Below are 13735 nucleotides of genomic sequence, written 5' to 3'. Positions count from 1 at the left end.
CAAAGTATTCCAAAGACTTAATACTCATATCATTTTTGTACAAGAAACTCATGTGAGGAAGGAGGACAAATTTCATTTTTTTAGATTTTGGCTGGGTCAACAGTATCACGCAAATTTGAATGCTAAAGTAAAAGGAGTTTCAATTTTTATTGACTCCTCTATTCCATTTGTTCAACACGATATTTTTTCAGATCTGAATTGTAGATTTTTGCTAATTATGGGTTTACTTTGTAATAAAAAGGTTGCTTTGGTTAATGTTTATGCTCCAAATGTGGATTGTCCTGACTTTTTTAAGTCCTTATTTGCTTCTTTACCCAATCTAAATGATTATAAGTTAATAATGGGTGGTGACTTTAATTGTTGTTTAAATCCTTTGATGGATAAATCTTTATCTATTCAGACTTTACCTAATAAGTCGGCCACTTGTATTAACTCTTTTTTGACTGACAATGGAGTTTTTGATGTTTGGAGATTTCGGCATCCTAACGACAAAGAGTTTTCTTTTTTCTCACATGTTTATCACTCTTACTCGAGAATTGATTATTTTTTTGTAGACTCTTGTTTTATTCCATTGGTAATCGGTTGTAACTATGATATTATAGCTATCTCTGATCATGCTCCATTATTACTTTCTATGAAATTTATGGATACAGGTTCTAATGCCAGACAATGGTGATTTGACTCTACCTTATTGCAAGACTCGGACTTTGTAAAATTTATGATGGAGCAGATCGACTTCTTCTTTTCAACTAATTCTACAGATGATATCTCCTGCGGAACACTTTGGGATACTTTTAAAGCGTTTATACGTGGACAGATTATTTCTTATTCTGTCGGTTTGAGAAAACGTACTAAGACGGAAACTCTTTTATTGGTTGATAAAATTAAAGAGATTGATAAGAAATATTCGATCACTCCTAGTAAGGAGCTTTACAAACAAAGGGTTGAATTTCAAATGGAACATAGTTTATTACTTACATCCTCAATTGAAAATCAATTAATGAAAAATAGATCTGATTTTTATATACATAGTGATAAATCTGGTAAACTGTTAGCTAGTCAATTGAAGAATGCTTTGGTTAAACGTCAAATCACTAAGATTTGTCAACAGAATGGGAATTTGACAGTTAATTATGATGAGATAAATAAGGCATTTCAAGACTTCTATACCTCCCTGTATCAATCTGAATTTCCTCAGGATCGTAATACCATGTGTGATTTTCTTGGGAAATTAAATTTTCCAAGATTATCATCTGATGATCTTTCAATATTGGATACTCCTATTACGGATGTAGAAATTAAAGGGGCTATTTCCTCAATGAATTCTGGGAAAGCACCGGGTCCAGATGGTTATACAGTTGAATTTTTTAAAAAAAATTCCGCTACTCTTTCCCCTTGGTTATTTAAGGTTTTTGAGGAAGCAATTAGATTGGGGAATTTGCCACAATCTTTTTATAGAGCTTCCATTTCTCTAATATTGAAGAAAGATAAAGACCCTACTAACTGTGCATCCTATAGAACAATATCTTTATTGAATGTAGTCTCCAAGATTTTTTCCAAGTTACTGGCATCCAGATTAGAGAAGGTATTACCCAAAATTATTTCAGAAGATCAAACCGGTTTTATTAAAAATCGCTATTCTTTTTTTAACATTAGTAGATTATTGAATATTGTTTATACTCCCTCACATGACATTTCAGAATGCGTGATTTCATTAGATGCAGAGAAAGCATTTGATAGAGTTGAATGGCCTTACTTATTTAATGTGTTGGAGAAGTTTAATTTTAGTCCAATATTCATATTGTGGATTAAATTGATTTATCATACTCCAGTAGCCTCAGTGTTTACCAATAATCAAAGATCTCCCTTTTTTCACCTATTTCGGGGTACTAGACAAGGATGTCCTCTTAGTCCATTACTATTTAACATTGCCTTAGATCCTTTGGCAATTGCCATCAGACAATCACAGGATATTTTGCGTATTAATCGTGGGACAGACATTCATAAGTTATCTTTGTATGCAGATGATTTATTACGATTCATTTCTAACCTGGAGAAATCTATCCCAACAGCTGTATCATTATTGGCTCAATTTAGTGAGTTTTCTGGGTATAAGTTAAATCTTAATAAAAGTGAATTGTTTCCTTTGAATAGACAGGTCCCAATTTATGGAAGTGTACCTCTTAAATTAGTTAATGATTCTTTTATTTATTTAGGGATCAAAATCACAAAAAACCATAAAGATTCATTTAGATTTAATTTTTTACCCTTAATTGATCAGATTAAAGGTTTGTTTACTAAGTGGTCACCATTATCTTTATGTCTAATAGGTAGGATTAATGCTATTAAGATGGTTATTTTACCTAAGTTTTTATATATTTTTCGAGCGATACCAATTTTTATTCCGAAATCTATTTTTACTAATGTTGATTCAAAAATTTCCTCACATATATGGCAGAATAAAAATCCCATGTTAGGTAAAATATATTTACAGATGACAAAGAAGGAAGGCGGGTTAGCATTACCAAATTTCAGATTTTATTATTGGGCAGTTAATATGAGCTACTTGTTATGCTGGTTGAAAGATTGGGGTGGATCTTTTGGCCTTCGTTGGGTGAGTTTAGAATTTAAATCTATATCAGCTTATGCTCTGGGTTCGATTATAGGGATTTCTCTCCTTTTTGCTCTTTCTAAATTGCCGAAACGAAGTGACAACCCGATAGTTAAACATACTTTACATATATGGTTTCAATTTTGGAGATTTTTTGGGTTGACTCAATTCGTTTTAAATAGTCCTATTGTATCTAATTGTTTTTTCCACCCTTCCATTATAGATCAAGCTTATTCGGCTTGGAAAACTAAGGGATTACTAAGATTTTCTGATTTATTTTTGGACAATTGTTTTATGTCTTTTGAGCAATTATCCAACACATATAATTTGCCTAGATTTCATTTTTTTAGATATTTACAGATTAGACATTTTTTAAGTTCTGTACTCCCTACGTTTCCCAATTTTGTGCCTTCAGATATCTTGGAGAGTTTATTCGAATTAGACCCTTTTCAAAAAGGGCTTCTTTCAAAACTTTATAATATAATTATGAAGATACGTTCAGAACCCCTTTATAAGACCAAAAAGGATTGGGAAAGAGAGCTTAACCTTATTATTTCTAGTGAGAATTGGGATAGAATTCTTCAATTAGTTAATACATCATCGATATGTGCCAAACATTCATTAATACATTCATTAAGGTCGTACATAGGGCCCATATGTCCAAGGATAAATTAGCTCATTTTTACTCTTATATTAATCCTATCTGTGATAGATGTCAATCTGAAATTGCATCTTTAACTCATATGTTTTGGTCTTGTTCATTTTTGGAAAAATATTGGAAAGATATTTTTGATATTATTTCTGCAGTTTTGAATATTGATTTACAACCTCAACCTATTACCGCAATTTTTGGTTTACCAATGTTAGACTCATGGCATTTATCTTCTTCTGCCCATCGAATGATTGCATTTCTAACTCTGATGGCTAGAAGATCTATATTGTTGAATTGGAAGGAAATTAATCCTCCCACTGTATTTAATTGGTTCTCTCAAACTATGTTATTTTTAAATTTAGAAAAAATTAGAAGTGGTGTTTTTGTGACTTCTATTAAATTTGAAAAGTTATGGAGACCATTTATTCAACATTTTCATATGATGTAATATGTCCCTGTTCCAGGTTCATTTGATTTCCCAGTTTTTAGCTTATGTATGTTGAGAGGACCAGAAGTGACGGCATTGATGAATATTTATTCTTGTGAGATATTATAAACAGCCCCCTTTTTTCTCTTTTTTTTCTTTTTTTGCTTCTTTTTTCTTCTTAATTAGTTATTAGTTATTAGATTAGTAGATTAGCTAATTTTGCATTATATTTTTTTCTTTCTTTTTTGTTTTTTTATATCATATATTATGAAATATTTAGACTTACCATGTTCATACATATATTGTATGGTTTATGTCCTGGTAAACTCATTTATATTGTAACTATTGTTTATGTTTATTTTTCATCTGTAATGGAATTTGTATGTTTGTAATTTCTTTATTAATATATCATTTGTATTCTGTCCATATTACTAATAATAATAAAAAGATTTAGAAAGAAAAGAAAGACAGAAATATTGGTTAAGCAAACAGGAGCTTCGGCCCAAATCGTCCATGCTGACCCCAGTGTCTTCCTGAGCTTCACCCATTTCCTCTCAATTGGCTGGTATCCTTCTAAAGCTTTCCTGTCCATGAACTTGTCCAAATCTATTTGAAACATTGGATGTGTACCCACCTCTGGCACTTCCTTTTGCTGCTTTTTCCACGTACACACTGCTCTGTGTGGAAAACTCCACCCCCTCCAAGACTTTCCCCTCTCACCTTAACCCGAGGCTCTTTAGTTTCCAACTTCCCTAACCTGGGAGAAAGACCGTGATTATAAACCATACCTTTGCCTTTCTTAATTTGTAAACATTTATCAGGTCACCGCTCAGCTGTGCTCACTTCAGGGAAAACTGCCCCAGCCTATCAATAACCCAAACCCTCCAGTCCCAGTAGCATCTTTGTGAATGTTTTCTGTACCTTCTCTAATTGAATCACACTCTTCCACTGGAACTGCACAGGGTAGACAAGGTGAGGTCTGGTCAACATCCTTTGTTGTTGTAACATGTCATTCCAACTATACTTAATGCCCCATCCAAAGAAGGCAAGCCGGCCATACTCCTTGTTCAACACTTTGTCCACCTGTGTTGTCACTTTCAGGGCCCAATGTAGTTGCACGCCTCATTCCCAACAGTGTAAGTTGTGTCCTTGTTTAATTTCCCAAAATGCATCACTTCACACACCCTGTGTTCAATTCCATCACCTGTTCCATTGGTCACTTTCCTAGTTCAAAGTTCAAAGTAATTTTATTACCAAACTATGTATACCATAAACAATCTAGAGTTTCATCTTTTCGCAGATACCCACAAAACAAAGTAACACAATAGAATCCACGACAAACCACGCACAACAATGACTGACAAACATCTAATGTGCAAATGAGGATGAATGGTGCAAATAATAAAAATATGTAAACAATTAATACATGTAACATGAGACACAGGTTCCTTGAAAGTGAGTCCAGAGCTGCGGAGTCAGTTCAGCACTGAGATGAGTGAAGCCAATCCAGGAACCCGATAGCTGCAGATCACCAAGTGCTGACAAACCTGGTGGTGTGGGCCCCAGGACTCTGGCACCTCCCACCTGATGGTAGTAACGACAAGAGAGGGAGACGGGTCAAATGCAGGCAGATGGAACAGGCCCAACTGGGGGTCGTTGCTGGCACAGAGTAAAGGGGCTGAACACCAGATCATTTTCCAGGACCCTTTGTAAACTTGGACAACTCTTTCTACTGTCCACCGCACTACAGTGTCATCCACACATTATTAATCATGTTACCTACATTATAATTACAAACTTTCATATCGATGACAAATAACAGTGGTTAACAAATAACAGCACTGATCCCAATGGCACACCATTGGTGATAAAGTCTGGTGTTGTCAGAAAGCCAACTCCTCACCATCACAATCTGACTGCTTCCATCATCAAAAAACTCAAGTCATATTTTTGGAGAGAAGATTTCCCATGCACAAAATCATGTTGACTATCCCAGATCTTGCCTTTTCAAATTAAGGCAGATCCTGTCTCACACAATCGGCTCCAGTAAGTCACCCACCACTGACCTTGGGCTCACCTGTCTGGAATGGGACTGGATCAGTAATCTATTGACTTAGAAATGTGGAAACACACCGAGACATTAGTGGGCAGTGACAATGATGACTCCAATCAAATAAAAATCATTACTTGTGAAGAGCTGTGAGCACGTGATGAGGGATGATGCTGTTGTCTTCTCAGTCCATGTGGAATTCAATTGTACCAATTGATAGTGTCGCAGATTCCTTAGAACACAGTGACAGCTTTAAATAAAACATATTGAATTTTATTCTGTTCTTGATATTGTGTTTTTATTGTTCTCCATCAGATCCAGAGTAACAATGATTTTGTTCTCCTTTACACTTGTGTACAGGAAGTAAGATTAAACAATCTTGAATCTGCTTGTGTAAATTTTATTTTATCTGTCCATTTTCTGAAGAACTTCTCTCTCAGTTTCAGGTACTTTATGGGCAGAAGATAAAGCAAGAGGAGTTGTGGGAAGAGCGGTCACAATCGATTGTCACTATGCACTAATGTACCGTTCACACACAAAGTACTGGTACCCAAAGTCGGATCACCAATGGACATTGTCAGTGAATGCAAATGGGCAAAATGAGCTTCATGGAAGAATGACAATCAGAGATAACACATCCCTGGGAATATTTACTGTTACTATGGAGAATCCTGTCCCTCAAGATTCAGGAGCTTACCTATGTGGAATTACAACATCAGGCAATGATCCAACCTTTGAGATTGTTGTAGACATTTCTAGCGGTAGGTTTCTTGTATATTGTCTTGATGTCTCCACTGAAATGTCTGATTCATATTTTCTCTGGTTGGAGTGGGGGCAGCACGGATATCCGGAGGCTCCACAGTGAGGCAGAGTCCTGTGGGTTGTGGGCTAGGAACGGGGAAACCCCTCTCATGATTCTCTCATTCAGTGCGGGGTCTGATCCACTGATGGGAAACCGATTTTCAGTTGGAGGCTCAGTGCATTTTCCTGCCACTAAACTGTGTAAAATTTCACAGTGTCAGAGGTTTGAATTCAGACCAAAGCAAATGGTCTGATGTTAATAGGTTGATAACAAACGTGTGTTTCTCATGGTGTGAATAGCTTGAAATCCATAAAAAGGGAATCAGTTCCAGAGCTAAACAGACTTCATTCAGTTCTCCCACAGCAGACTTTTCCACCACTCATCCCTGCTTCATGGATCAGTCACTCCCCCCTCCCCCACACGCTAACTCTCTTTGTCTCTGTGAATGCGCTCCAGGAATCCACTCCCCAGCACCCACGAAACAGATTCTGCCTATCTTCCCTATCTCTGACTTCTTTTTCAATCTTTTTATTATTGTTATTGATATCAACAAAATACAATTGATAAATAGATAATTGGATTACAAACATACACATTTCAACTGCACATGAAAGAACACATAAGCAATGATTACAGTATAAATGAGTATTCCCAAATCATGGATGATACAATATATAAATAAACAAGGCAAATCTAGGTATATCATAATATATTAAAAAAAACAGAAAAAAGAAAAAGGAAAAAAAAATTATGCAAAAAAACTAATCTAATAATCTAATAACAATAAAGAAAAAAAACAAAAAAGGAAAAAGAGAAAAAGAAAAACTGGAAAAAAATGGGCTGTTTATAATATCTCACAAGAATACAAAATCATCAGTGTCATCAACTCCGATCCTCTCAACATATACAAAATCAAAACTGGAAAATCAAATAGGCTTGAAACAGGGTCATATTACATCATATGAAAATATTGAATAAATAGTCTCCATATCTTTAAAATTTAATAGAAGTATCAAATACACCACTTCTAATTTTTTCAAAATTTAAACTTAATATAGTTTGAGAAAACCAATGAAATACAATGGGAGGATTAATTTCCTTCCAATTCAGCAAAATAGATCTTCTCGCCATTAGAGTAAGAAATGCAATCATTTGACAGGCGGAAGAAGATAAATGAAGAGATTCCATCATTGGTAAACCAAAAATTGCAGTAATAGGATGGGGTTGTAAATTGATGTTAAATACCACAGAGATAATGTCAAAAATATCTTTCCAATATTTTTTCAAAAGCGGACACGACCAGAACATATGAGTTAAAGATGCTATTTCAGATTGACATCTATCACAAATAGGAATAAAAATGAGCCAATTTATCCTTGGACATATGGGCCCTATGTACGACCTTAAACTGTATTCGTGAATGTTTGGCACATATAGATGATGAAAGTGTATTAGTGAATGTTTGGCACATATAGATGATGTATTAACTAATTGAGAATTCTACCCAATTCTCAATAGGAATAATAAGATTAAGCTCTCTTTCCCAATCATTTTTTTGTCTTATAAAGGGGCTCTGAACATATCTTCATAATTATGTTATAAAGTTTTGATATAAGCACTTTTTGAAAAGGGTTTAATTCAAACAAACTTTCCAAAATACCTGAAGACACAAAATTTGGAAAAGTAGGCAGTACAGTTTTTTAAAAAATGACTAATCTGTAAATATCTAAAAAAAATGAAATCTAGGCAAATTATATTTATTAGAAAATTGCTCAGAAGACATAAAACAATTTTCCAAAAATAAATCAGAAAATCGTAGTAATCCCCTAGTCTTCCAAGCCGAATAAGCTTGGTCTATAATTGAAGGGTGGAAAAAACAATTGGATACAATAGGAATATTTAAAACAAACTGAGTCAACCAAAAAAATTTCCGAAATTGAAACCACATACGTAAAGTATGTTTAACTATCGGGTTGTCAATTCGTTTCGGCAATTTAGAAAGAGGAAAAGAAATAGAAAATAGAACCCAGTGCATAACCTGGTACTGATTTAATTTCCAGGCTCACCCAATGAGGGCTAAAAGATCCATCACAATCTTTCAACCAACATATCAAATATCTAGTATTAACTGTCCAATAATAAAATCTAAAATTAGGCAATGCTAACCCACCTTCCTTCTTTGCCTTCTGAAAGTATATTTTACCTAACCTGGGATTTTTATTCTGCCATATATATATGAGGACATTGTTGAATCAACACTAGTAAAAAAAGATTTCGGAATAAAAATTGGTACCGCTTGAGAAATATATAAAAAATTTAGGTAAAATAACCATCTTAGTAATTTGACGTTTAACTAAAGCATTCTTCAATTGACTAGCCAGTAGTTTACCCGATTTATCACTATGTATATAAAAATCAGATCTGGACTTCATCAGTTGATTTTCAATTGAAGATGTAAGTAATAAACTATATTCTGTTTGAAGTTCAACCCTTTGCTTGTAAAGCTCCTTACTAGGAGCAATCAAATATTTCTTGTCAATCTCTTTAATTTTATCAACTAATAAAAGAGCTTCCTTCTTTATGCGTTTTCTCAGACCAACAGAGTAAAAAATAATCTGTCCATGTATACATGCTTTAAAAGTGTCCCAAAATGTTCCATAAGAAATATGTTCCGTGGAGTTGGTTGAAAAGAAGAAGTCAATCTGTTCATTCATAAATTTAATAAAGTCTGGATCCTGCAATAAGGTAGAGTCAAATCGCCATTGTCTAGCATTAGGAACTGTATCCATAAATTTAATAAAAAGTTTTAATGGAGCATGGTCAGAAATAGCTATGATATCATAATCACAACCAGTTACCCAAGGAATCAAGCAAGAGTCAATAAAAAAAATAATCAATTCTCAAATAAGAACGATAAACATGTGAGAAAAAAGAAAACTCCCTATCTTTAGGATGCCAAAATCTCCAAATATCAAAAAGTCCATTATCAGTCATGAAAGAGTTGACACAAGTAGCTGACTTATTGGGTAAAGTCTGAGTAGATATAGATTTGTCCATCAAAGGATTTAAACAACAATTAAAATCACCACCCATTATCAATTTATATTCATTTAGCTTAGGTAAAGAAGTAAATAAGGACTGAAAAAAATCAGGACAATCCACATTTTGAGCATAAACATTTACCATAGCAAACTTTTTATTACAAAGTAAGCCCGTAATTAACAAAAATCTACCATTCGGATCCGAAAAGATATCGTGTTGGACAAATGCAATAGAGGAGTCAATAAAATTGAAACTCCCTTTACTTTGGCATTCAAATTTGAATGGTACTGTTGATCCCACCAAGACCTAAAAAAGCGATAATTATCCTCCTTCCTCACATGAGTTTCTTGTACAAAAATGATATGAGCATTAAGTCTTTGGAATACTTTGAAAATCTTCTTTCGTTTAATCAGATGATTTAAACCATTAGTATTCCAAGACACAAAATTGATGGTCTGAGCCATATTTCTAAAATCAACCCATTGGTATAAAAAGGGTTAACCAAATTATAAACTCTTGCACCCGGAAGAGGAACAAAAATAGAGAGCGGACCCGGAAGTGATGACATCCTAGACATATTTGTAGTTCAAAAACAGCCCAAATGAAAAAACTAAAACAAACTGGTAAAAGAAAAATAGAGTTAGAAAACAGACCACTCCCCACCCCCACAAGAAAGAGAAAAAAAAAACAACAGCCAAAATTCGTTTGGAAAAAGGAAAAAATGAGACTAAATCTACCCCCATATCAGTGGAAGACCACTCCATACATAAAGGATATATATAAAAAAATCCACCCAGAATTTAAAAATTATGATCACTATACCAAAACCAAACTTCTTAATATACTTGGTTGTAAAAAAAAACGATAAGAATATAATCACTAAAAACTTATAAATCGGGTTATAACCCAAACAAATCTAAAAGTATTTAAACTATGATAAGCGATGCATTGTAGGAAGAAGACGAGAGAAAAAAAATAACACCATCTTAAAAAAGCACCAAAAATATTTTTCCAAAAAACCACCATCTTAGTAAAAAAGAATTCACCTTTGAAGGGGTAAAAATACACCTTTGAAGGAACAAAAATAATAGTCAGCAATATAGTATAATGGTTAAAGTGTATAAAACAGACCGATTAATATGACGAAGGAACACTTTAACTTGAATATAAAGTATAGAATAAACCTACACAAATAGCCGGAAACAAAGTCTGGTTTGAGGAATCAAAAGCCATCTGACACGATCAAAATCCTCATTTATTAGGAATGAGAAGTCATAGCAGTAGGGAAGTTCTCAATCAGAAAACTTCTTGCTTCAGATGTAGAAAGGAAAACTCGGCGTGGTGTATTCGGCGGCGAGATTCTAAGCTTCGCAGGGTATAAGAGCGCAGGTTTTAAATTTTTCTCATAACATTCAGACATCAGAGGTTTAAAAAGAAGCCTAGCCTTCATTACTTCAGTACTAAAATCTTCTAACAAACTGAAATTGTGATCCTAAAATTTAACCATTCCTACCTGCCAAGTCACATGAATAAGTTGCTCTTTATCATGTGCGTAATGAAACCGGACAATTACAACCGAAGGTTTAGCTGAGCACTCGATGATCGACACATAATTCTATGTGCACGATCAAGTAATGGGGGATATCTGGAAATACAGACGGGAACGCATCTTTTAAAAGTTGAGCAAAGTATTTCGAAGGGTTGCCTTGTTCTATGCCGTCTGGGAGACCAAGTATACATAGGTTCTGTCTTCTGAACTGATTCTCAAAGTTGACACTCTTGGCTTTAAGTGTTTTCACCAGTTTAGTGGTCGAAATTAAATCCTGTTGCAATTTTTCAATTATCAAATCTCGTTTCCGACTGTCTTCTTGCAGAGATGTGATAAGAACTTGCTGCTGGTTAATTACTGAATCCGTCTTATCCATATAATCTTGAAAAGGCTTCATATCTTGTTTAAAAATTTGTTGTAGTTCATCAAATTTTTTATCCAAAACCTCCAAAAACAGTTCATAAGTTAATTCAGTGCATTGCGGATGAGCTTGCTTCTTTCCATTACCATTTGGGTTCGGCCCAGGTTCCCGTCCTTTAGATCTAAAAGCCATTTCTGATTGCATATCTTCAAAAATTCACAATAAACTCTTAACGATAAGTCCAAAAAAATAGCAAGAGTCTTTTGGTGTAGGTAAAAATAAGTTGAATAAGAGTGATCAAAGGTTAAAAAAAGTAAAGGTTATGGAGCGAATCTAAAACAGTACTCACTCCATGAGCATCTCCCGCTGACCTCCCTATCTCTGACTTCTATGATTTTATAAACTTCTATCAGGAATTCCCTCAGCTTCCTACAGTCCAGCAAAAAGAATCCAAGTTTTTCCTACTTCTGTCCATGGCTAATACACTCCAATCCAGGTAACTATGTTTTATTGATTGATTGAGTGAGATATACCGTGGATTATGCCCTTCAAGCATTGCCACACAGCAATCCTCAGATTTAGCCCTAGCCTAATCATGAGACAATTTACAGTGATCAATTAACCTACCAACTAGTAGGTCTTTGGACCGTATATCAAAACTGGAAATTATATTCAACATGAAGTCAATCTTCCCTAATGCATCAGGAGTATTTGAAGGCACTGGGCCTGTACTCATTTGTGTTTAGAAGAATGAGGGAGGATCTTGTGGAAAGCTATAGAGCATTGAAAAGCCCAGTGGGTGTGGAGAGGAGGCTTCCTACAGTGCGCGAATCTAGGACTACAGGACACAGACTCTGTATCGGATGTCCTTGAACAGAGAATTGAGGGGGAATTTGTTTCGCCAAAAGCTGGTGAATCTGTGGAATGCATTGCCACAGCAAGCTGTGGAGGCCAAATCATTGGGTATATTTAAAGCAGAGGTTGATTCTGCAGGGCATCAAAGGATAGAAAGAGAAGGCAGGAGAATAGATAAAGAGGGATAATAAAGCAGCCATGATTGAATGGTGGAGCAGATTCAATGGACTGAATGGCCTAATTCCACTGCTATATCTTATTGTCTTATGGCCTATGGTCTTTCTAGTTCTCCAGTCACATACGATTTCTTATTGGCTTCATATCGATATGTTGTGTTCTGGGATAATGGCAGACACGGCAGTTCAGGCAGCTGCGAGGATTCAGAGACTCAGAGAGGTTGATGAGCTGCTCAGATTCCAAACTGGTCAGTCCTGATTGAGATACAGAATTGCTGAAATCTTCAGAGTGTTTGATTTTCAGATGTTCACTGATTCTTTTCCACAGAACCCCCATCTGTTCCTTTGGTTCGATTTTCACCACCAACAAGTGGCTTAAGTTGTGGGGACTGCATGTCTGTGTCCTGCGAGTCTGTCAATGGATCCCTTCCCATTCAGTACTCATGGTATGAAAAGACGCCATCTGGGGATTCAAAGATCTCTGACACCAACAAACTGGATCTACATTGTCAATCCTTAAAATACAAAAAATATCTGTATTATTGCAAAGCCTCAAATAATCAAGGAGAAAAGTCCAGTGAAATGGTCAACGTGTCCATCTCCAATAGTGTCAGCACCTGTAGAAATGTGATTGAAGTCAACAGCATGGGTAAGTGGTGCAGGGTTTGATTCTTTATGATGGTTGATGGAGTACAACTGAATGACTGATGTGTGCTTGATATTGTGTTGTTGGAACTTCACTCAGGAGCATGGAGTGTATGTTGTCACCACCTTTCAGAGAATGAAAAGCTTTCAGCACAGCAGTTCAAACATGAGTCACTCAGCACAGGGTCTTCTGCCTCTGATCTGCTACCATCTGCTGGGTGTGAATGGGTCTCATCTGGTAATATTTCTGCCATTAATTAAGAGAGTCCTTCTGGGATAATCTGCTGCAAAGTTTAAAGTAAATGTATTGTCGAAGCCAATATTTGTCATTTTATACTATCCTGAGATCCATTTTCTTGCAGACATTCAGAGGCAATACAAATTCATAAAACAAAATCAATAAAAACTACATACATTCAAATGTATAAACAACCAATGTTGAAAAGAAGACAAACTGTGCAAATAGAAAAGAAACAAATTATTAATAAGTAAAAAAATAATAATATTGAGAACATAAGTTATACTGTTCTTGAAAGTGTCCACTGGTAGTGGAATCAGTTGAAGT

The 13735-nt window shown here is 35.1% G+C and overlaps 1 protein-coding gene across 3 annotated transcripts in view; it reads left to right on the top strand.

Moving 5' to 3' along the window:
- The window catches only part of LOC132381031 (uncharacterized), an 88791-nt gene that overhangs the window by 30749 nt on the left and 44307 nt on the right, over positions 1-13735 (top strand). For all 3 annotated transcript variants that reach the window (XM_059950141.1, XM_059950140.1, XM_059950139.1), the window contains 2 exons: positions 6181-6501; positions 12854-13174. In XM_059950141.1, the coding sequence (XP_059806124.1) occupies positions 6181-6501; positions 12854-13174 (642 nt within the window). The remainder of the gene's footprint in view (positions 1-6180; positions 6502-12853; positions 13175-13735) is intronic.

This window comes from Hypanus sabinus, chromosome 25 (genome assembly GCF_030144855.1).
Source record: "Hypanus sabinus isolate sHypSab1 chromosome 25, sHypSab1.hap1, whole genome shotgun sequence".
Lineage (NCBI taxonomy): Eukaryota > Metazoa > Chordata > Chondrichthyes > Myliobatiformes > Dasyatidae > Hypanus > Hypanus sabinus.
The sequence above is the reverse complement of the archived record's forward strand: the minus strand, read 5'-3'. Positions and strand labels throughout refer to the sequence as shown.